The following is a 25,485-nucleotide window of genomic DNA, read 5'->3' as shown; positions in this document are numbered from 1 at the left end:
ACATGGAGGGGTCCGACCCGTGACAGCCATGGAGTGAGGAATGTAGATTTGCAGCTTACAAGTTTATTATTTTACACGTCTGTCCCCTCTAAATTTTAAAGGGAAAGTACCTACTTCTGACAACTGCCTGATGGTTAGGGGTGTGGCAGTGGGCGGGGCCTATCTCAATCATTATTATGGAGACTCCGCACCTCTGCCTGCATAGGAATTAGAAGGCAGAAAGTACTTAAAGGTGAACTTCATCCCCAAGGACCAGTGAGCAGCACCTGTGCTCTGCTGACTCCTGACTCCCCCTCCGCCACTGACTGATGGATTATCCCATGTCGTAAGGAAAGCGAAAACGAGTTTTCTGATCTCTCCCGCATTCCATCCCAGGCAGTGCTCACGTGACACGCTCGTGCCCTTACCAGAGTGGGCGTGGCAAGAGTAAAAGTTGTAACTTTACAGGAGCCAATCAGGAACGCCCCTCACTGCGGTCTCCAAGGTAGAGAGAGGACGCTGCGGCCGAGGACAGCGGACCAACAGGTAGCCCCGCCCTCTCCGTGACGTCACGGGGAACTAGTAGGTTGGAGAGGAGAGTTTTGGCTTCAGTCAGCGGGCAGAGCTTGGCCTGCTCGCTACACTTACAGGGAGGGGGCTGCTCTCGTGCGTCTGTCAACTCCATGGAGTTACGAAGCCCCGGTCTCTCAATGGAAGCACGGGAGGGAGTTCCCGCCTTGCCGGGTGATGGTGACGAATACGAGAGCTTACCGGAGGGAGTCTCTCCGCTGACGCACATGACGGCCGGGGCTGTGGCTGGGATTCTGGAGCACACAGTCATGTATCCGGTGGACTCTGTCAAGGTGAGAGCCCGGGAGGGGGCGGGGCCGGGTGACAGGTGTCATGGCGCTGTGCATGGAGCATGGCTGTGACAGGACAGTGATGGGCGGCTGGCTGTCACTGCACATCACCTACAGTGTGTCCTCCCAGGGGACCGACAGAGGGAGCAGTACCCACCCCAATAACCAGGACAGGACAGGGACCCCCACAGAGGGAGCAGTACCCACCCCATAACCAGTGCAGGACAGGGACCCCCACAGAGGGAGCAGTACCCACCCCATAACCAGTGCAGGACAGGGACCCCCACAGAGGGAGCAGTACCCACCCCATAACCAGGACAGGACAGGGACCCCCACAGAGGGAGCAGTACCCACCCCATAACCAGGACAGGGACCCCCACAGAGGGAGCAGTACCCACCCCATAACCAGGACAGGGACCCCCACAGAGGGAGCAGTACCCACCCCATAACCAGGACAGGACAGGGACCCCCACAGAGGGAGCAGTACCCACCCCATAACCAGTGCAGGACAGGGACCCCCACAGAGGGAGCAGTACCCACCCCATAACCAGTGCAGGACAGGGACCCCCACAGAGGGAGCAGTACCCACCCCATAACCAGGACAGGACAGGGACCCCCACAGAGGGAGCAGTACCCACCCCATAACCAGTGCAGGACAGGGACCCCCACAGAGGGAGCAGTACCCACCCCATAATCAGGACAGGGACCCCCACAGAGGGAGCAGTACCCACCCCATAACCAGGACAGGACAGGGACCCCCACAGAGGGAGCAGTACCCACCCCATAACCAGGACAGGGACCCCCACAGAGGGAGCAGTACCCACCCCATAACCAGTGCAGGACAGGGACCCCCACAGAGGGAGCAGCACCCACCCCAATAACCAGGACAGGACAGGGACCCCCACAGAGGGAGCAGTACCCACCCCAATAACCAGGACAGGACAGGGACCCCCACAGAGGGAGCAGTACCCACCCCATAACCAGGACAGGACAGGGACCCCCACAGAGGGAGCAGTACCCACCCCATAACCAGTGCAGGACAGGGACCCCCACAGAGGGAGCAGTACCCACCCCATAACCAGGACAGGACAGGGACCCCCACAGAGGGAGCAGTACCCACCCCATAACCAGTGCAGGACAGGGACCCCCACAGAGGGAGCAGTACCCACCCCATAACCAGTGCAGGACAGGGACCCCCACAGAGGGAGCAGTACCCACCCCATAACCAGTGCAGGACAGGGACCCCCACAGAGGGAGCAGTACCCACCCCATAACCAGTGCAGGACAGGGACCCCCACAGAGGGAGCAGTACCCACCCCATAACCAGGACAGGACAGGGACCCCCACAGAGGGAGCAGTACCCACCCCATAATCAGGACAGGGACCCCCACAGAGGGAGCAGTACCCACCCCATAACCAGGACAGGACAGGGACCCCCACAGAGGGAGCAGTACCCACCCCATAACCAGGACAGGACAGGGACCCCCACAGAGGGAGCAGTACCCACCCCATAACCAGTGCAGGACAGGGACCCCCACAGAGGGAGCAGTACCCACCCCATAACCAGTGCAGGACAGGGACCCCCACAGAGGGAGCAGTACCCACCCCATAACCAGGACAGGACAGGGACCCCCACAGAGGGAGCAGTACCCCCCCCCATAACCAGGACAGGGACCCCCACAGAGGGAGTAGTACCCACCCCATAACCAGTGCAGGACAGGGACCCCCACAGAGGGAGCAGTACCCACCCCATAACCAGGACAGGACAGGGACCCCCACAGAGGGAGCAGTACCCCCCCCATAACCAGGACAGGGACCCCCACAGAGGGAGCAGTACCCCCCCCATAACCAGGACAGGGACCCCCACAGAGGGAGTAGTACCCACCCCATAACCAGTGCAGGACAGGTCTCTAATGGGGCTATTGGTGACCTGTGGCTGGTAATACTACAACTCCCAGCATGCTATTAATGTCTGAAGCTGGTAGGGCGTGCTGGGAGTTGTAGTGTCAAAGTGAGCCACAGCTTGGAGAGAACCAATATAGTAAGAAGTCTGCGCCTGTTGGTGGGTGGTCTGCAGAAACAGAGGTTGGGGGGCAGCCGGGGGCTTTAGGCTATGTGCACACTATGCTGATATAGTGCGGAGCCGCAGCGGATTATTCCGCGCAGAAACTCTGCAGATCCGCACTGTGATTCACAGTACAATGTAAATCAATGTGAAAAAAAAGCTGTGCGGACGGTGCGGAAAAATCCTTGAGGAAACGCTGCGGATTTAAGAGAAGTGCATGTCACTTTGTTTGTGCGGATCTGCAGCGTTTCTGCACCCTCCACTATAGAAATCCGCAGTGGTGAAAACCGCAGAAAATCCGCATCTATTCCGCACACGATGCGGATTTTGTGCAGAAAATTCTGCACCCCATTCCGCAACGTGTGCACACAGCCTTATGGTCCACAAAAGCGTATGGAGTGGGGAGGTAAAAAAAAAGTGTATGGGGTGCGGGGGTCCACAAAAGCGTATGAGTTGGGGGGTCCTCAAGTAGCGCATGCCTTAGCTGTACTTTCCATAGGCCGGGCCGTGAGCTGCACACACTACTTTTATCACATTTCCTTTATGGGGAGAAAAAACCCCTATATCCTTCTAAGGAGCCATCAGTTTGTTTTTTCCTCCTCTTGTGTAAAGACCCATATATATTTTTTCTCCCGGTCAGTGGAGCCCAGCAGGGCTTCTGCATAGTAATCTGTAGTTTTTATTGGTACCGTATATATTTTAGTATCTTTTTTTTTTTTTTTATTGCATTTTTTGGGTGAATAAAAAATCCAGAACTGCATTTTTTTTTGCTTTTTTTTCCTTCTGGTGTTTTTATATTTTGATCAGACTCGTACAGAAATTATTCAACGGCTGGAAGACCTGATCTGTAAGATGATCGATCTTGTGTGAGCCCAGATAGGTCCACCTGGGTCTTCTCTGCCGTTCTCTTCATAGTATGAAGCCATCGTGTTGCTCCTCTTCCTCTTTACCTTGTTGTTTCTATTCTTCCGACCATGATGTGTTTCTAACACAAACACAGAAACCAAATATGGGGAGCGACTGTAATAAAGTTTTCAAAACCTGTTTCCTACTTCACATTGTCATTTTCTTTTCATCTCATTGGGGGTCTTCAGCCTGTGATGGTCTGATTGCCTGTATAGCGCTGTACCCCCGTCCTCGGTCTCCGCTCGCCAGGCTGGACTGGAGTACCAATATGGCGGCCTTCACGTCGCTTGTTTAAGTGATAAGCGCTTGAATAGTATGTCCTGTACTGGGAAAGGGTTAATGGAGGCTTCCAACCCCCATAGATTATATGTTAATAGGATCTCTACGACTTTCCGGGACCCCTTCCGATGTGCGGGGAGGACGGGGCTTTTACAGTATATGCTCCTCAATGTTCATAAAGGACTTTTCTTGTGTCTTTATATTCTGGGCCCAGTGGAGGTTTTTCTATATAGACTCGTATGAATTGGGAAGGGGTGTCAGATCCTAGCGAGATGCCGTCATTTTTGTGTTTGTGTGGATGGGTCACTGGTCTGACTTGATGGCCAAATTCCTAGTACACAGATGGAGCCCCCATTGCTGTGCGCACTGTAAGGTCATTCTTCCTAAAAAGTGAAGAATTCCCCACCATTATATTGGAGCCCCTTCTTAATCCGCAGGGAGGCTTTATTTGTGCTGTTTGCATGTGATAAAGACCATCTGATCCTTCTGTGTCGCTGCTCTTACTGTAAAGAATCCTCGGCTGTGGGAATGGTGAGTGGTTCCATGGCATCCAACTATATGATGAGACACATGCATGTGGGACTCCGCGTCTTGAGACGTGCCTGGCCTCTTATGATCTGCGTGCATTAATAACTCCTCCGGGTATAACTTTTATTCCATGGTGACTATACTCGCTGTGCGCAGAGCCGTGCCGGTATAATAAAGTGACGTTTGCCCTGTAGGTAGTAGTTCATGGCTGTGCCCCCTCCCTCGCTGCTGATCTTTGTCCTTATCTGTCCTTTACCCTTGGTGTCATTTATAAAGGGTCAGGTCGGCACGTGTAGAGCAGGGGAAGGAGAAGTGATTTAGGATATTAGTAAGGGGTGAATATGTTCTGGGTGGTAGTGGGTGACGCCCTTGTGTCGTGCTGGCAGTGCCCAGTACACATAAAGAGGGGATGTGGACAGTTTTGCATTCTAGTTTTGCCCATTAAAGTCTTACATTTCCAAAGATTCAAGCCCCGATTTTCATCCTTTTTGCGCCTTGTTTATGCTGTAAAAGGTTGGTTTGGTTTTAGGCATTTTTGTTATGCTTGCGTCAGATTTGGTATGGCTTTTGCAACATTTTTATGCTAGTGTGTGTTTTTTTTTTGTTTTGTTTTGTTTTTTTTTGCCAGTCCTCATCATTTTTGGAGGTTTGCTCAACACTTTGGCCATGGTTCACTTGCCCAGATGTTTTTGGTAATTCATCATTTGAGACTTTTTGAAATTTGAGGATCCTAGAAAGGGAATAAAAGTCTGTCCAATGTGCGTCATTTTAATTAAAAAAAAAAAAAAGCCTACATTGGTGAAATGTGCATAAAAAAAATCATTTTAAATGATTATAAAATTAATTAAATGAATTATTAAATTAGAAATTTATAATTTGTGCCAATTGTATCCAACATTTGTGGGCCAAAAGACATGGCAGAAGATGATTTAGGATAAAAGTAAAAACACAAATGATGAATTGAGTCCTGTTAGTTTTGCCTGTGTCTCCTGTGGGTGAATTGTGTGATTCGTGATTATGAGCAGACGTCCTGCTTGGCTGTTCAGTATTTTTTGTTTTTTCGTGTGGACTAAGAATTTACATTCTTAAAAAAAATGTATATTATGAAAAAAAAAAAAATATATATATATATATATATATATATATATAATTTTCCACGCGTTTTTCAGCAGCATGTACACAGCGTTTTTGGTTTCCCATAGGTTTACATTGAACTGTAAACTCATTGGAAACTGCTGCGGACCCGCAGCTGAAGAAACGCTGCGGATCCACAGCAAAATCCGCAGCATGTGCACATACCCTTAAGGGTTTTTTTTTGTTTTGTTTTGTTTTTTTTTTACATGAGAGAGAAAAAAAAATTTGAAAAAATGCAGTGCTGGATCCATCAGATCAACAGCGCCCCAAGGTCCTCACTAACCATAACTGGATTTTCTGGGTTTCCGGCATGAGATGGGATCTGTCATTTTACCAGCCGGATGCGCCATTTCTTCTGTTTCTGACATCAGCTGTGACGCAGATGAATACGCTGCATTCAGTCAGTTCTGAATAATAAATTATATAATATAATATAATTTATTATATATAATATAATTTTTTTTTTTTTTTTAATGGTTTGGGGGGTCCATTTTTCACAACCAGTCTTGCTAAAGCAGACCGTTGAGGGCTGGTATTCTCAGGCTGTTAAGGGGCAATGGATATTAGTCCTCCCAGCTTAAAAATAGCAGCCCACAGACGCCGAGAAGAGGCGCATCTATTAGATGCACCAATTCTAGCATTTTGCCAGGCTCTTCCCACTTGCCCTGTGGCATTGGCAAAGGGGTAATATTTGTAGGGTTGATGTCACCTTTGTATTGTCAGGTGACATCAAGCCCACGGCTTGGTAATGGAGAAGTGTCAATAAAACACATCTCCATTACTAAACCTATAGTTATATGGGAAATAAACACACAGCCAGAATAAAGTCTGTTATTTGAAATCAAACCAAAACCCCCTTTTTCCTTTTTTATTTTAAAATAAGAAACAGGGGAGTATAACGCCTAATTCCATTAAATCCCTCATTTCCAGTAAAAAAATAAAAATAAAAAAATGGTGAAAATCTTTATTAGTCCATCTTCGTTTAAAAGGACATCCTTACAGGTTACTAAGGACACCGGTGGTTACATGAATGTAGGCCTACATTCATATAACCACTGGTGTCCTTAGTAACCTTTAAGGATGTCCTTTTAAATGAAGATGGACTAATAAAGATTTTCACCATTTTTTGAGCTGGAGTTTCCACGTTTTCGTATATTGCTGCTGCTTGGCGTCTCGATCTGGACGCATCTCCGTGCTCAATCATCTATGGTCTGGTTGGTGAGCTGGCTACGGCTTTGTGCCGTTTTTTTCTCTTTATTATAAAAAAAAAAAAAATCCCCACATGTCCCACGTCGTAATGTCTGGGGATAAATACTTTTCAACCTGGACGGTGCAAAGATGCAGCGTATTACTAAGCCATGGGCTTGATGTCACCAAACAAAACAAAGGTGACATCAACCCCACACATATGAACCCCACTTGCCACCACTACAGGGCAAGTGGGAAAAGCTGGCCAAAACCCCAGAATTGGCGCATCTAATAGATGCGCCTTTTCTGGGCGGCTGAGGGTTGATATTTTTAGGCCGGGGGATCAATAACCATGGCCCCTTACCAGCCTGAGAATACCAGCTGTCAGCTTTAGCTTGGCTTTTTTTCAAACCATGGGGGGACCCCACTCAATTTTTTTTTTTTTAAATGATTTCTTTAAATAATATGAAGATGAGTGAGGACCCCTCTATTCTTGATAACCAACCTTGCTGAGGATTGCAGCCCCCAATTCTCAGCTTTGCCTGACTGGTTATCAAAAATACAGGGGAACCCACTTGTTTTTTATTTTATATATTTCTTGCGCAGTCGTATAGGGAGTATTAATCGGCCGCCGCCTGATCTCACGGTAGTAGTAGTTCCATCAGCCGTCGCTTGCTGTTGCTGTTATCAGTTGAATATAACTCATCATTCTCCCCTGTTTGCGCTGATCGCTGGCAGAGCAGGGGAGAATGATGAGAGCCGTCTTCAGCATCCGGCGCAGGGGATCAGCGCTAACTGTACTGCTGCTTCTCGGGCATCGGTGCATGTCATACTGACATACGGATGTCATCTGTGTGCACATGGGCAGGATGTTTTGCGGCCCGTGCTGCTGTTAAAAAATGGACATGTTAGCGTATTTTGCCCACGGGCACATGGTCTGTGGTAACACACTGACGTGCACAGACCCATTCACTTGAATGTGTCTACATGTGTAAGTGTCTTCGGTATGTGTGAAAACTGTCACCACACGTATCAAAGACTGACCTGTGAAAGAGGCCTTAAAGCTATATGGTGTGTGGGGGTGATGATTGCTTCATAACTGAAGATTGGGAAAGCGTTGTGAGAACCTCTTGTGGGGTCTGTTAAGGTGGCTAACATCCCGCTATAGATACAAAGAATAGCTGAAAATAATTTATCACATTTTTTTTTTCTTTATATTTCACCCAATATGTGAGGCAGAACAATGTTGTGTGAGCCTCGGGAGACTGGGTGTCAACATCACAGGGGCAACACCAGGGGTGACTATAAGTTGTTGTATGTGTTTTTTTTTTTTTTTTTTTAGCTTTTTAAGAAGGTGAACTTCTTAAGTGGTCAACTCTTAACTATCTATAGGAGTTATAAAGAGTTATGTTAGTGGTCACAAATGCTTCATTCAAGCAGTGGACTTTAGGACCCCGATTAGTAGGGGAAAAATTTCTTCCTGACTTCACAATCGGACTAGTTCCCTTGATCAACGTCCCGTAACCTGTAATATATTTAATTTGTATAGAGGCAACAATATGTTCTCCTCATGATCATCTATGTCTCTTTTTTTATTGCATCCAATTATTTTATTTGACTTGGCAGCAGCTACCTGGCATTGGTCGGTCACTAAAGTTGAGTTTGCTTTCCACCAACATATCAAAGTCTCTTTCAGTGACCGTTTTACCATTTAGTACATAATTCCATTTATCCACGTTAAACTTCAGTTTCCACTTCTCAGCCCGAACCTCCAGCTTCCATAAATCCCTCTGTAATTTTAGATTATCTTCTTCTTATGTTAATTAACTTGTAGAGTTTAATATCGTCTACAAATATGAAAAATCTACTGCTTGATCTTTACAAGGTCATTAATAAATTTGTTAAAAAGAAAAGGACCCAGTACCGACCCCTGTGCTACCCCACTGTTAGCTGTGACCCAATTAGTGTGTTACATTAAGTAGTATCCAAGGCATCGCATGTAGGATGTTTTCTTCAGAGCTTTTTTTCTATACCTCAAGACATATATAAGGTAAAGCGCAACATTTCGTTGAGTTAACAAGCCATCAATTGAAAGTGATCATGCACTGAGAGGGCGGTGCTGTTCATAGAATGATTACTACGTCCCTGTCATCTAGATCTGAAGATGGCATGCCCAGAGTACTACCTCGGTGAATAGATCGACCAATATTAAAAGGCGTAAGAAATCGTGCTGAAAGGACCTCCGTTATTAGATATCTGGACCAATAGTATTACCCCCTAGTAGCTCACGAATGCTTACTGCAATAAACACACGTCTCGTGCCCAGTGCCCCGGTCACTACTACAGATAAAGGTAGTGGTAGTCCGACCCCTTGAACATTTGTTGGTCCCTTAATAGAGGCACTTTCCTCTTCTCTGTGTAGCATGACCGTAGCATGGAGGAGTTTGAAAAGGGCACCATTTTAGCGCATATGTGGCGCTACTCTAGTGAAACTCTATTGTAGTGGTAGAACCTGCTTAGATTCTTGGTAGTTGGACCCTCACCGTGACACTTAGGCAAGAATACCCCTTTAACTAATCTGGATAGTTTGGGGACACCGCTAGGCGGAGGTGGCTGTTTGACAGTGTTACATGTTACGGAACCACTCAGCACCCAGAATATGTTGTGCAGTTATATGTATAATAGGTTCCATGCGAGATGCATGTCCCTAATGCATCAGCCCACAGGCTGCGCCCCTGGGCAGAGGGGACACGATATTCCCCTTTTGTCCGCCCCCCACCTTTGTAATTCCCACAGTAAATATCGGCAGGCTCCGGCCACCTGCGGCTATTGTAATGTATATCTGGCCTGCCACTTTTCTATTGGCCTGCCCTCTGTATCTGTGTGATATATTCTGTATCCTGTGAGTAAAGTTTTCAGACTGGAAATACATGGAGAAGCAGTGATCTTTTATATGCGCCCATGTAACCAAGCAATTCCAGCCAGCGCCCTTCATTCAGACTCCAACCAAAGCAGAGTGGACCTCCTGAAACGCGGGGTGGTACTGAAAGAGGTACCCCAGCTTGGTAGACCCCATTACACTGGTGGCAGACAGCGGGATATGATACCCCTTCTACAGGAGAAAAAGGAATGAATGGAAAACTACCAAAAGTTAAAGAGGACTACATTAAAAGATCTGGTGGAAGCCCGAGGGTTGATCGCCAGCAACAAAACAAAAGCAGATTTGATAGCAGCCATCATGGAACACGACAGTGCAGCGCCCCCCACCAATGTGAACGTGGAGGAGACTGAATTCCAGAGGGAGGTAAAGAACAGACTGGCGTTCTATGGCCCAAACCCTGCAGTAGAGATCATACGAGAGGTGATGGCTGATGTGCGTACTGATCTGAAGGAAAAGATGGCGGAGCGGACCAGGATAGAGCTAGCCAAGATGGAGATGGCAGAGCGGGCCAGAGTGGAGCTGGCCAAGATGGAGATGGCAGAGCGGAGAGAGGAGAGTCAGCGAGCAGGGGGAGCTCTGGCCTTCGACCAGGTACCTTCAACAGTAAGCCACAAAAAGATCCAGTATAATGCCTTCCGACAGTTGGGGGAGGTAGAGGAAGACATTGATGGCTTTCTGCAGGACTTTGAGCGGCAGTGTGCCCTTCATCAAGTGAAACCGGAGGAACGGGTTCAGATTCTGGCCAGCAAGCTGACAGGCCGGGCAGCGGACGCCTATCACACGGTACCTGAGGACTGTATGGACTATGAGCGGATCAAAGAAGTGATCTTGGCCCGGTATGCGCTGACACCAGAGGCATACCGCCAAAAGTTCCGCGGGCCTGTAAATTACGGCGGTCACTGCTACAGTGGGTACAAGGGAGCCAAGCAACCACTAAGGAGGACGTCCTCCAGCTCTTCTTGTTAGAACGATTCTTTAGTGGACTAACCCCCGAGACACAGGAATGGCTTCGGGACAGGCGGCCAACGACTCTTGAGGAAGCCGCTCGTCTGGCCGATGAACATCATGAAGCCAGGAGGCCTCAGTTGTCCGGATCAAAGATGGTCACTAGGGGTCCGTCCATGGACCTGGAGGGCCCCAAACCCACGAAGACTGTAGGGGGACAAGCTAGAAACCCAGCCTACCACAGTCCCCCTGGGGCGCGATGCCACACCTGCCGTCAGCTGGGCCACCTGCAAAGACAATGTCCCAACCGGACTCGGCATACCCAGTGGCCAAAGGCGGGAACAGCTACCTTCAGCCGGGCTACTGTACACTGCTACCAAGGCGAAGCTGACCCGGCATTGGGGCTACGACTAACCAAGGGGAGGAAGTGCTGCATGAAGTAGACCCCGTGCAGGCAGCCCGGGCAGATAATCGACAACAGCATCGACAGGTCGTGTGGGTTAATGGGAAACGTATGCAGGGACTAAGATTCTGGGGCAACTTTGAACCTTGTGAAGCCTCATCTCGTCCAGGACCAAGATAAGACGGACCGGGCAGGGGGAGCTATACATCGACTGCCCACTGCCAGGATTCACCTGAACTGGGGATGGCCTTGTTGAGGTCGGCTTGATGGAGGATTTGCCTGCAGACGTCTTGCTGGGAAATGACTTGGGGCCCATGTTGACTGCCTTCTCGGTTGCCCCTCTGGCTGAGAGATATCCTGTGACCACCTGGAGACAAGCTCGAGCTGCGGAGGCGGAATCACACTCAGAGGAGGCCCAGGTAAGACATCCCAGCCCTACACGTATTCCCATAGCCAGACACATTTCTTGGCCCACCCCAGATGAATTTAAGAGGGAGTTACTTGAGGATCCTTCATTGGAGGGATATCGTGGGAAGGCACAGGAGGGGAGAGGGGTACTGGAAGGGGAACAGTTTATATGGAAGCAGGAACTCCTCTACCAGATCAGAGCAGCACCACACATGGACGAGCCCCACTATAAAACGACAGCTGGTAGTTCCCAAGAAGTATAGGCAGGAGTCACTGCGAATCTCTCATGACATACCCTTGGCCGGGCACTTCGGTGTCAGTCGCACCAGGCATCGTCTGACACAAAATTTCTTTTGGCCGGGAGTAACCTATGATGTTTGTCAGTACTGCCAGACCTGTGACAGTTGCCAGCGCATTGGCAAGAGGGGAGATCGATGCAAGGCCAAATTACGCCCCCTCCCCATTGTGGAGGAACCATTTAGCCGAGTAGCGGTCGATCTGATAGGGCCGTTGGCCAAACCCAGTCCGTCAGGGAAAAGGTATATATTGACAGTGGTAGATTATGCCACATGGCATCCAGAGGCAGTTGCGTTACCTAACATACTGGCAGAGACGGTGGCGGCCGCCCTGCTCCAGGTTTTCTCTCGGGTTGGATTTCCCCGGGAGATTATCTTGGACCAGGGTACCCAGTTTACAGCAGAGGTGACCAACCAACCAACTGTGGAAGCTGTGCGGCGTAAAGTCCATTAGAAGCGCCCCGTACCACCCGCAAACCAATGGGTTGTGTGAACGCTTTAACGGGACGTTAAAATAACTCATTGGGACTTTTACCAGGACCTACAGGGACTGGGAGAAATTCTTGCCACACCTCCTGTTTGCCTATTGGGAGGTGCCCCAAGAATCCACGGGGTTCACCCCGTTCGAGCTGGTATACGGGAGACGGGTAAGGGGACCCCTAGACTTAGTGCTAGAACACTGGGAAGGGGAGGGCCTCATAGAAGGGGTACCTATTGTACCCTATGTGTGGAATTCCGGGACTGCCTACAGGAGCTGACCCAGGCTGTACGTGAGAACATGCAGGTGACCCAGCGGCGCCAGCGCGTATGGTACGATTGGAGGGCCAGAGAGCGCACCTTGAAAATAGGACAGAAGGTCCTGGTGTTAGAGCCCACTAGGCAGAACAAGTTCCAAGCTGCATGGCAGGGGCCCTACCAGGTAGTGGGGAAAATAGCCGACACAACCTATTATACATATAACTGCACAACATATTCTGTGTGCTGAGTGGTTCCGTAACACGTAACATAGCCACAACACATGCAGGGATTACTTAACAAGCAGGCAGTCCCTCATGTGTTGTGGCTGTCGAAGCATAGTATTCAAGCACGCCAACGATACTGTTAGCACCCGAGCATGCTTGGATAACACCTTATCCAAGCATGTTCGCTCATCACTTTCAGGCCTGCTCTGCTCTTTTTGTGCTTTTTCTCTCACTGGCTCGGGCCTGATCTGTGCTATTTGCGCTTTTTTTTCTCTCTCTCACTGGCTCGGGCCCGCTCTGTGCTATTTGTGTTTATTTGTGTTTTCTCTTGCTGGCTTGGGCCTGCTCTGTGCTATTTGTGTGCTTTTTCTCTCTCTCAGGCCTGCTCTGCTCTTTTTGTGTTCTTTCTCTCTCTCGCTGGCTCGGGCCTGCTCTGCTCTTTTTGTTCTTTTTCTCTAGTGGGCTCGGGCCTGCTCTGCTCTTTTTGTTCTTTTTCTCTAGTGGGCTCGGGCCTGCTCTGCTCTTTTTGTGCTTTTTCTCTCTAGTGGGCTCGGGCCTGCTCTGCTCTTTTTGTGCTTTTTCTCTCTAGTGGGCTCGGACCTGCTCTGCGCTGTTCATTCTCCCACTGTCCAGTCTAGAAAATCTAAATGACAGGAGTTTATTAATGACGTTTGGTTTGTCGCATCCTGACAACAGGATATAGTGAAGTAATGTAGAGCGTTTCACCCTCTGGGGAGAGAGCGACTCTTCAGCTTGTATATTATTGTACTGGGAAACGAGAACTTTTCTGGCAGTCGCACAAGATACCAGCTTTCGAAATCCCAAAACTTCCTTGAAGTCTTGTGGTAAGCAGCGTGTATCTTGTAATGTGGAGGATTTCCAGAATTACTCTGGAGATTAGTCTAGTGAGCAGGGACAGCGTCCATCACGTGGCATGCACGGTACATAAACCAGCGCTGGCAGGCCGCTCTTATTTAGTGGTAACATTCACAGCGAGTTCATAAAACGTGCAGTTTATGCAGCACACGAGAGTCTCGGCGGCACTGCCAGGGCTGGACGTCTCCTCATGAAGGCCTAATATCAGGATCTTGCTAAATGCTTATATAACTTCCACACCCAGGCTGTTTGGCCGAATGACAGAGGTGAAAAAGTGCTATGTCATTCCTGGTGTTCACTGATGAACGTTGTGGCATGGTATCAGTGTGGAGCAGACGTAGCAGAGCCTGATGTAGCTGCTTTCTTTGTGGATTATGACTTGGTGACGTGTTGGGCCCGTGCAATGTTTGATAGGTTTGTGTTGCCCACCTCTCTAACTAGTGTGGCTGAATGTTGTCCACTTGCCTGTAGACCCCCACTTTTTTTTTTTTTTTCCAAAATCTGGAGTGATGGATATGATGTAGATCTATCTATATCTCCTATCTCCAAGATAAGAAAATCTGATTCAATTGTAACTAAGCTTTTAGCAACATATTAGACAGTTTGATAAGTGGGGATCTGGCTCCTGAGTCTCCCACTATTGACTATAATGAGGGGCCGTAAGCATTCAGCTGATCCTTCTGCCACTTCGTTTGTGTCCCCCACGGCTCACCTGATCCTTGGAAATGGAGAAAGTGTTGTATACCGCTCTGCTTGTTTTTATATGATCAACAGAGGCAGACGCAGGGTATGGGCTTATTCAGACAATCATACAATCGATCCGTGTACTGCCCGTAACCAAAACGGCTAGCCTAAGGGACCGCACAGTGACCAATGCAAAGGTGTAATTCACATGACCGGTTCTATATGCGCACCGATGGTCAACTCGTAAAAAAAAACCCTCATAAGTCAATGGGCGCACAGAAATCGGATTTAAACGGGTCACCAATTAACATAGCTACTGTTTTTGACTTTTATTTGTTGATACCATGCGGATGGAAAAATAGTCAGGTTTTCATCTAGAACAAAGGACGATCTTTACATTTGCTCATTTGATTTTGGGCTTAGAACGAACTTGAACGTCCGAGACACGTGGTCCATGTACAGACTGTAATGTACATACGGGCTTTAAGTCTCCCGACCCGCACTCCACCGCCTCATGTATGCTTTTGGCCCGTGACCAGTCCCGTAGATCATTGTCCATACATTGACTATGTCTCACAGATGTTCTAATTCCGCCTAGAGCACAATGGTCAGCTAAAGGCTCCTGCCCCTTGTTGTAGTGACCATGGGGGCAGAGTACCAGGATCCTCAACAATCTAAACTTCTAAATTCATACTATGACCTCTCAAGTGATTTTTAAAAAAAATTTTTTTTGAGCACTTAAATATTATTTTTAGTGGTTTTTAAGACTTGTACAGAAGTGCGTAGGAGATGCGTAAAACCAAAATTGACGTACGTAGAGCATGCATAGAAAAGAAGAAAAGACGCTCAGACGTAATACAAAAAAACAGCTTTAATATATGATTTCCATGTTGTGGAAAGTTCTGCTGTTCATCTGCTGGCCGGGATGACTGATGGCAGCAGGACTCGAGCTCAACCAAAAACTCTTAATCATTTATATATGAACCTTCAGCAGAATTTGTTTTTTGTTTTTTTGTAACACCTGAAAACTTTCCCCTTTTTAGTTTTAGATTTAGTTTTAGATTTCAATTACACTAGTATAAAAAGAGTGTTATTCATTGATGATAAATCAATAGAAACATAAATCATTAGCCAATTGAGGGCTGGATTCCAAATAACCCAGAAGATCAGAGTTAAGACATTAAATTCACCGGTGGATCTAATTTGTGTGAAATTCAACACAGAAAGCTATAGTGTGAGTTCTTATTATATGTATGCCCCTACACAACTGTAAGGACTCCCGACAACGTCTGGACATGCTCCTGATGAGATGACGATGGGGTCCTGGAGAAATGTGTCTCTACTTGATGGCGTTGATTGAACGGTTACCTAATGTCCCACAGGTTCTCCATTGTATTCAGGTCTGGGAAGGTGAGGGCCTGACAATGGCATCAATGGCTGTCATCCAAGAATTGCCTACATACCCTGACCACATGAGGTCGGGCATTGCGCTGCACCAAGAGGAACCCAGGGCTACTCTGTAAAGTCTGACAATAGCTCTGAGGATTTCCTCCTGGTACTTATCACCTATCATGTGGAGGTTTGTGCAACGCTTCAAGGAGATACCTCCTCAGACCATCAGTGACCCACCTCCAAACTGGTTATTCTGGATGATGTTGCCGGCAGCACAAAAGTCACCGCGGCGTCACCATACTTCCACTTCTGTAACGTGCACAATGTGAACCAGTGCTTATCTGGTAAGAGAATGAGGTGACAATGGCGGACCTGCAAATTCTGGTGGTCTCAGGCGGATGCCTTTTGAGCCGCATGGTGCGGTACTGTGAGCCGAGGCTTCCTCCCCACACAGTGGACGTAATGCTTATCCTGCTGCTGGGTTGATGCCCTTCTGTGGTCCTCCTGTCCAGATATTTTTGTGTAATTGTTTGTGATATGAAATCTGCTAGAAGCTCTTGACACTGTGCCGAGACAACCAGGAAACCATCATGCAACGGTGCCATCCTGGAGGAACTGGATGGCCAGTGCAACCCTAATGGGTTGCAGGTACCACCTTATGCCACTAGCGACAAGGACTCTAGCAAAATGCAAAACTAGAGAAGAATCAGTCAAAGGATAAGAGAAGAATAATTTTGTGCCACCACCTGAAAACCATTCCCTTATTATCTCTGTCCTTCTCCTGTGCTCCTGTTGTCTTTCATTTACACCAAAGCAGGTGGAATGGACTCAGTGGCTCCCTGAGATTTATTGACTGGGGGTTATACTGTGATGTACAAGTGTCCCCAGCATTTTTCTTTCTTAGCAGTGTGTATATATATAATGAAGTTCTTGCAAAAGGAGAGGATGAGGAAGGAGCGACGCAATCTCATCTGCTCGCCGATAGGCACTTTACACAACTAGATCTATTTATTACATCAGGCAGAATTGGCCAACAATCGCTTTTTCTCCTCTGCATGTCCAGCATCGGAGGGACGTGGCACCTTCTAAATGTATAAGGGACTTCATGTAAGATTACCAGCTAACTGCACATCTGAAGAGAAGAGGAACATGGCTAAATTTTGCAAAAATTGTCTCCGCAGTGCCATTTGACTTCCATAGACTTTTAGAGCAGGTCCATTGACTCTCAGCATGGAGAGATTGATTAGTAGGTCAGTAGCTTTTTATGTCCTTAGGGTACTATGCAAAGCTCCTCTGATGTCATTTTCATGAAGGTCATGGTCTTGTGGTTATATATAGTGGTCGTTATCTTTAGATTTCCCCCAATGTATAACACTCGGTGACACAAGTCATGGCTGCTCGTTGTCCGTCATCACATGTCCAGGACAAATTTATATCTGAAGTTTTACCTTGACTGCAAGCGGTGATCTCGAGGGTAGGGGCGCTACTTTGATATATATTACTGAACATGAGGTTCTTAGTTTAACATTCTGATCAGAGTGTATGAAGCCCACTGCCGTGTCACGACAAACTTCGTAGTGGGTACTAACGCCCGAGCGGAGACGGTCGCCGACCCATTTGGGGTGGGTGCTGTGTGGCGGCCATTGATGCTGCGGTTTTGTGCTGGCGGGGCGGCGCGGTCTGGAGTCATGGGGACTCAGTCTTGCAGCATTGGTGCTGTGGGACACCAGGCCGTCTGTCCTGCTGGTGCATTGCCGATGTGGTCGGCGCATGACTCCGCTACGTTAGGGCGGTAGGACCCACTGCGAGGTTTGCCGTGACGTGGCAGTGGGCTTCGTACAGTCTGATCAGAATGTTAAACTAAAAACCTCATGTTCAGTTATATATATATTTGCCTAGTGGCTTTAGATCATTATATGATTTTTAAAGGTGCGGTTCATTCATTTTTTTTTTTTTTTTTTTTTTTTTTTAATTTCCCCAGCATAATATATAAATGTGTTAATTGGCTGTTCTTGAACACCCTCCATCCTGCCTGGCCAAACGCTATCCAATATGTAAAAAACGTTAATGATTTTGTCGGGAAAACTCCAAAAGTGGCAATTTTTATTTTTTTAGACTTTTGTCGTAAAGCTATTTTCAAATGACGCAAAAGCTTTGGACAGTCACAATGCGATCTGGCAACTTAATGAAAAGTTGTCGGCGCTTACCCAGGATGTGTTGTGATGGGCACACCTGACAAATTCATCGCTCATTACCCCCCAAAAGTGGGACTAAATTCGACAGACTCCATGGAGAACATTACTTGCGGTGGTGCATGGCAGCTGAGAGATGCGCATTAAGTGGTGCACATGTACTAATCAGTTTGGTACTTCTTTTTCTGGTGGACTCTTCTTCAAGGCTTGAGTACAGACGGCCTACTTTATGATCCGGGACCATGTCTAGCATTAGAGTCTCCGTCCCTATGGCTTGGAGTGTCTGGGATATTGAAGCAGCGTCTTGTGGATCCATAAACGCAACACAAGTGCCGTTACCAGCATTCTTCATCCTGTCTATGAGCAGCAGGCACCGAAGAGGGCAGATGTGGATGTCCCGACCTCGGTGGCTTCCATTCAAGGCCTGCATCTTTACCATCCAGGGAGCCGAGCCAACGGGGGGTGTCAGTGGTGGAAAGGAATTGCCGGTCCCACCCCGCTTGTCTTCCCGCCAGCTGTCACTTTCTGTGCCAGTCTTTAGCGGATGCCTTTACAAACCCTGTCAAGTATGTACATGCCCGGTAGCAGGAAGCCTTCCTCCGGGTGACCCTCCGTGTGTTGAGGTGGCGCTGATGCGCTCGGATAACCAGCAGATCGAGGATTAATTCTTCTCACTAGGGTTGTGTAATCTGGTTTGCATAATGCACAAGGTTCAGAGTTTTATCGCTGAGACTCATAATCCTATTCGACATTAGTTGGGTGCTTGCCATTCGCTGTAACACGCACCCGCGGCTGAACACACATGGTATTTTAATTGGGGGATAAGCGGCAATTGGGAGTCTTGGTGCTTCTTATCTCAGGGATATCACTTCCTTTTTTTTTTTTGGGAAGTGCATTGAACAGCAAGGTGGATTGCAGCTGAGGGGAAAAAGAAAAAAAAATCTTAATCTTCATCTTGGCAAGTGTGAATGAGCTGAGTGTGATCTGAGCGTAAGTGTGGACGGCGGTAAGTGTGACTTGTGATTCAGTGACTTTCGATTCAGGGAGTTTCCAAGGGAGGAATTACTGAATTGCTGTCTGTGTTTTATTGATACTTTGCATTTTTTTTTTTTTTTTTTATTTAATGGTTCTGTCTGGTGCAATCCCCATTAGGAAATGTGCTCCACTATTGTTAATGCCATCCAGTGCACATCTTGCCACATGTATGCAGTCCTTGGTCGAGGGTGCATACTGCTGTGCGAGATGTGAGCACGTTGTGCATTTGGAAGCCCAGATTCTGACTCTAAATGTGCAGCTGGCAACACTGAGATCCATAGACAATATGGAGAGGAGTCTTCTGCTCACGGAGCAGACACTCAATAAGACAGATGAGGGGGGGATGGTGGGATGGAGCTGCAGGATGATGAAGTAGCAAGCTGGGTGACAGATAGAAAGCAGGGTAGAGGGAAGAGTGCCAGGGAGGCTAGTCCTGATCTGGAACACCCTAATAAGTTTGCTAAGTTGGCAGATGAGGGGGTGCCAGTACAGGGGTAGCACTGCTGCAGCCAGGCATGTCCTCTGAAAGCCGGAGGAGTGACTGCTCCAGTAAGGAGGGGAATAGGAGAGCAGGGCAGGCCAGACAGGTGCTGGTAGTGGGCGACTCAATTATTGGGGGAACAGATAGGGCAATCTGTCACAAAGACAGGGATCGTTGAACGGTGTGCTGCCTACCCGGCGCTCAAGTCCGACACATCGCTGATCGGGTGGACAGATTACTGGGAGGGGCTGGTGAGGACCCAGCGGTCATGGTGTACATTGGCACAAATGACAGTTAGAGGTAGGTGGAAGGTCCTTAAAGATGATTTCAGGGAATTAGGCTGCAATCTGAAAGCAAGGACCTCCAATGTGGTATTTTCCAAAATACTGCCCGGACCACGTGCCACGCCAGAGAGGCAACGGGAGATTAGGGTGGTTAATAAGTGGCTCAAGAATTGGTGTAGGAAGGAGGGGTTTGGGTTCCTGCAGAACTGGGCTGACTTCTCAGTTGGCTACAGGTTCTACGCTGGGGACGGGCTGCACCTCAATGGGGAAGGTGCAGCTGTGCTGGGGGAGAAAATGGCTAGAAGGTTGGAGGATTGTTTAAACTAGGGATTAGGGTATTCATTTTATAGGAGGGGAAGATAGTGCAGACAGAGACCTGGGCACAAATAAGGAAGTTGGGGGTGGCGGTGGCATGGGGGGTGGGGTTAGAACAGTTAATAATTTAAGAAAGAATAGAGGTACAGAGAGGAACATCAAGTGCATGTATACTAATGCCAGAAGCCTCGCCAATAAAATGGACAAATTAGAATTAATATTGTTGGAGCATAATTATGACATGGTGGGGATATCTGAAACGTGGCTGGATGAGAGCCATGACTGGGCTGTTAACTTGCAGGGCTATAGCCTGTTCAGAAATGACCGTACAGATAAGCGAGGGGGTGGGGTGTGTCTATATGTAAAATCGTCCTTAAAACCCATCCTGCGTGATAATATAGGTGAATTTAATGAAAATGTAGAATCCCTGTGGGTGGAGATAAGGGGAGGGGGAAAAATAATAAATTACTGATAAGGGTTTGTTATAAATCTCCAAAAATAATGGAAGCAATGGAGAATATCCTCGTAAAGCAAATACATGAAGCTGCGACTCAAGGAGAAGTCATTATTATGGGGGACTTCAACTACCCTGAAATAGATTGGGGAACGGAAATCTGCAGTTCCAGCAAAGGTAATCGGTTTTTGACAACTATGAGAGACAATTACCTTTCACAACTTGTTCAGGACCCAACAAGAAGGAGGGCACTGCTAGACCTAATATTAACTAACAGGCCAGACCGCATAGCAAATATAAGGGTTGGGGGTCACTTGGGGAATAGCGATCACAAAATAATAAGTTTTCATGTATCCTTTAAAAAGATGTGTAATAGAGGGGTTACAAGGACACTAAACTTCAGGAGGGCAAATTTCCAACGGATGAGAGAGGATCTTGGTGCAATTAACTGGGACGATATCCTGAGACACAAAAATACACAAAGTGTTATGAACAGGCAATTCAGAATCACAATGGACATTGAAGTTCAGAGCACACAAGGTGACCTGACATTTACCAAAAACATAGGACGAGCTCTGAGACGTGGAAACTCTGCTGACCGCAATCCCTAATCCTATCACACCACACTAGAGGTAGCCGTGGATTGCGCCTAACGCTCCCTATGCAACTCGGCACAGCCTGAGAAACTAGCCCTGAAGATAGAAAAATAAGCCTACCTTGCCTCAGAGAAATTCCCCAAAGGAAAAGGCAGCCCCCCACATATAATGACTGTGAGTAAAGATGAAATACAAACACAGAGATGAAATAGATTTTAGCAAAGTGAGGCCCGACTTACTGAATAGACCGAGGATAGGAAAGATAGCTTTGCGGTCAACACAAAAACCTACAAACAACCACGCAGAGGGGCAAAAAGACCCTCCGCACCGACTAACGGTACAGAGGTGCTCCCTCTGCATCTCAGAGCTTCCAGCAAGCAAGAAAAACCAATATAGCAAGCTGGACAGAAAATGTAGCAAACAAAAATAACACCAGCAGAACTTAGCTTATGCAGGATAGAGAGGCCACAGGAACGATCCAGGAGGAAGCAAGACCAATACTAGAACATTGACTGGAGGCCAGGATCAAAGCACCAGGTGGAGTTAAATAGAGCAGCACCTAACGACTTAACCTCATCACCTGAGGAAGGAAACTCAGAAGCCGCAGTACCACTCTCATCCACCAAAGGAAGCTTATAGACAGAACCAGCCACAGTACCACTCACGACCACAGGAGGGAGCTTGGCCACAGAATTCACAACAACAAAGTAAATGGGAGACGTTTATTAGCATCCTGGATAGGACCTGTGCACAGTATATACCGTATGGGAATAAACATACCGTATATACGCGAGTATAAGCCGACCCGAGTATAAGCCGACCCCCCCCTAATTTTGCCACAAAAAACTGGGAAAACTTATTGACTCGAGTGTAAGCCTAGGGTAGGAAATGCAGCAGCTACTGGTAAATTTCAAAAATAAAAATAGATGCTCCATACCGTTCATTATTGCCCCATAGATGCTCCATACACAACTGTGCTATATAGAATGCTCTGCACCGTTGATTATGGCCCAATAGATGCTCCTTATAAAGCTGTGCTATATGGAATGCTGCTGCTGCAATAATAAAAAAAAAATAATCACATACTCACCTCTCTTGCTCAGGACGCCTGCGCTTTCAATATTTACCTGCTCCTCGTGCGGCTCCGTCTCCAGCACTGATGCTCAGCAGAGGGCGCGCACTGACTACGTCACCGCGCCCTCTAACCTGAGCGTCACTGCTAGAGGACGCTGAAGACTGAGCCGCACTGGAGCGAGGAGCAGGTAAATATAGCGCAGCGCTGCGCTCCCCATATACTTACCTGCTCCCAGCGCGGTCCCTGCAGTCCCTGGCTTCCCCGGCGCTGCAGCTTCTTCCTGTAATTGAGCGGTCACAGTTACCGATCATTTACAGCAATGAATATGTGGAGCCACATATTCATTTCTGTAATGAGCGGTGCCATGTGACCACTCAGTACAGGAAGAATCTGCAGCGTCGGGGAAGCCAGGGACTGCAGGGACCGCACCGCAGCAGGTAAGTATAACTACACAGCCCCCGCTCCCCCTCCCCTGCCGACCCCCGGGTATATGACTCGAGTATAAGCCGAGAGGGGGACTTTCAGCCCAAAAAAATGGGCTGAAAATCTCGGCTTATACTCGAGTATATACGGTACTAGAAATAGGAGGAAACCAATATGGCTAAATAGAGCTGTAAGGGGCGCAATAAGTGACAAAAAGAAAGCAATTTAGAGAATTAAAGGAAGTAGGTAGTGAGGAGGCATTAAATAAATACAAAAAATTAAATAAATTCTGTAAAAAGCAAATCAAGGCAGCAAAGATTGAGACAGAGAGACTCATTGCCAGAGAGAGTAAAAATAATCCCAAAATATTCTTTAACTACATAAATAGTAAGAAAGTAAAAAATGATACTGTTGGCCCCCTTAAAAATAGTCTGGGTGAAATGGTGGATGAGGGTGAGGAAAAAGCCAATATGCTCAATGACTTTTTTTCATCAATATTTACACAAGAAAATCCCATGGCAGACAAAATGACTAGTGATAAAAATTCCCAATTAAATGTCACCTGCTTAACCCAGCAGGAAGTGCGGCGGCGTCTAAAAATCACTAAAATTGACAAAACTGCAGGAATTGGGTACAGTCATTGATAGACCATTATTTTTAATCTTTAAAGAGTCCATAATAACAGGGTCTGTACCACAGGACTGGCCTATAGCAAATGTGGTGCCAATATTCAAAAAGGGGACAAAAACTGAACTCGGAAATTATAGGCCAGTAAGCTTAACCTCTACTGTGGGTAAAATCCTGGAGGGCATTCTAAGGGATGCTATACTGGAGTATCTGAAGAGGAATAACCTCATGACCCAGTATCAGCACGGGTTTACTAGGGACCGTTCATGTCAGACTAATTTGATCAGTTTCTATGAAGAGGTAAGTTCCGGATTGGACCAAGGGAACCCAGTGGACGTAGTGTATATGGACTTTTCAAAAGCTTTTGATACGGTGCCACACAAAAGGTTGATACATAAAATGAGAATAATGGGGATAGGGGAAAATATGTGTAAGTGGGTTGAGAGCTGGCTCAGGGATAGGAAACAAAGGGTGGTTATTAATGGAGCACACTCGGACTGGGTAGCGGTTAGCAGTGGGGTACCACAGGGGTCAGTATTGGGCCCTCTTCTTTTTAACATATTTATTAATGACCTTGAAGGGGGCATTCAGAGCAGAACTTCAATATTTGCAGATGACACTAAACTCTGCAGGGTAATCTATACAGAGGAGGACAATTTTATATTACAGGATGATTGATGTAAACTAGAAGCTTGGGCTGATAAATGGCAAATGAGCTTTAATGGGGATAATTGTAAGGTCATGCACTTGGGTAGAAGTAATACGATGTATAACTATGTGCTTAATTCTAGAACTCTTGGCAAAACCGTCAATGAAAAAGACCTGGGTGTATGGGTGGATGACAAACTCATTCAGTGGCCAGTGTCAGGCAGCTGCTACAAAGGCAAATAAAATAATGGGATGCATTAAAAGAGGCATAGATGCTCATGAGGAGAACATAATTTTACCTCTATACAAGTCACTAGTTCGACCACACTTAGAATACTGTGCACAGTTCTGGTCTCCGGTGTATAAGAAAGACATAGCTGAACTGGAGCGGGTGCAGAGAAGAGCGACCAAGGTTATTAGAGGACTGGGGGGTCTGCAATACCAAGATAGGTTATTACACTTGGGGCTATTTAGTTTGGAAAAACGAAGCCTAAGGGGTGATCTTATTTTAATGTATAAATATATGAGGGGACAGTACAAAGACCTTTCTGAGGATCTTTTTAATCATAGATCTGAGACAGGGACAAGGGGGCATCCTCTACGTCTGGAGGAAAAAAGGTTTAAGCATAATAAAACGCAGGTTCTTTACTGTAAGAGCAGTGAGACTATGGAACTCTCTGCTGTATGATGTTGTAATGAGTGATTCATTACTTAAATTTAAGAGGAGACTGGATGCCTTTCTTGAAAAGTATAATGTTACAGGGTATCAGGGTGGATTTGATTTAAATCTAACTGATTTAAATCACTAGTCAGTAAGGCTTGATTTAAATCAGTGATTTAAATCAAAGTTTCTACCTAACTGAATTTGACTCCGCAGAGGTCCCAGCCTCTTCTTCACGGCAAAAATGTTACAACATGAACAGAGTTGAGAAAAAGACCTTAATCCTATTGTTCTACAAACCTATGAATACAGAATCAACCCCTTCAGTACCAAGTCCAAGAAGTTAGACAATATGTTTCTGATTGTTTGGTGTGGAATAGATCTGCACAACACAAGAAGAATGTGAATCTAAGTGTGAGGAGGAGGAAGGGCAAGCAGACAAGAAAATGAAAGTGAAACTTTGAGCACAATACTGCAGCATAGCCACAGACAGACAAGTCTGGATCTGTTTGTGTGTACGATCTGAGGTTTATTACATTATTTCCTTGTAATGGCAGCAGGCCGTAAAAGAGACCCAGTTTGGGAATATTTTAATGAAGCTCCTTCGCCTATCGGTAAGGCAGGCATGCGTGCAAAATGCAAACGATGCAACAAAGAGATGCAAGGCCTGGTGGTGCGAATGAGGCAACATTCATCACCGCACTTCTCATGATGTTGCCTCATTCGCGCCACCAGGCCTTGCATCGTTTGCATTTTGCACGCATGCCTGCCTTACCGATAGGCGAAGGAGCTTCATTAAAATATTCCCAAACTGGGTCTTTTTTACGGCCTGCTGCCATTTTAAGGAA

General features: G+C 47.1%; 1 protein-coding gene across 1 annotated transcript in view; it reads left to right on the top strand.

The window, feature by feature from the left end:
• Nucleotides 1-496: 496 nt before the first annotated feature.
• Nucleotides 497-25,485, top strand: part of SLC25A37 (solute carrier family 25 member 37) — a 34,765-nt gene continuing 9,776 nt past the window's right edge. The window contains exon 1 of the mRNA XM_069766664.1: nucleotides 497-842. Within this exon, the coding sequence (XP_069622765.1) occupies nucleotides 663-842 (180 nt within the window). The 5' untranslated portion in view covers nucleotides 497-662. The remainder of the gene's footprint in view (nucleotides 843-25,485) is intronic.

The sequence above is a fragment of the Ranitomeya imitator genome, chromosome 4, assembly GCF_032444005.1.
Source record: "Ranitomeya imitator isolate aRanImi1 chromosome 4, aRanImi1.pri, whole genome shotgun sequence".
Classification (NCBI taxonomy): Eukaryota; Metazoa; Chordata; class Amphibia; order Anura; family Dendrobatidae; genus Ranitomeya; species Ranitomeya imitator.
This window is presented reverse-complemented; position numbering and strand designations above follow the sequence as displayed.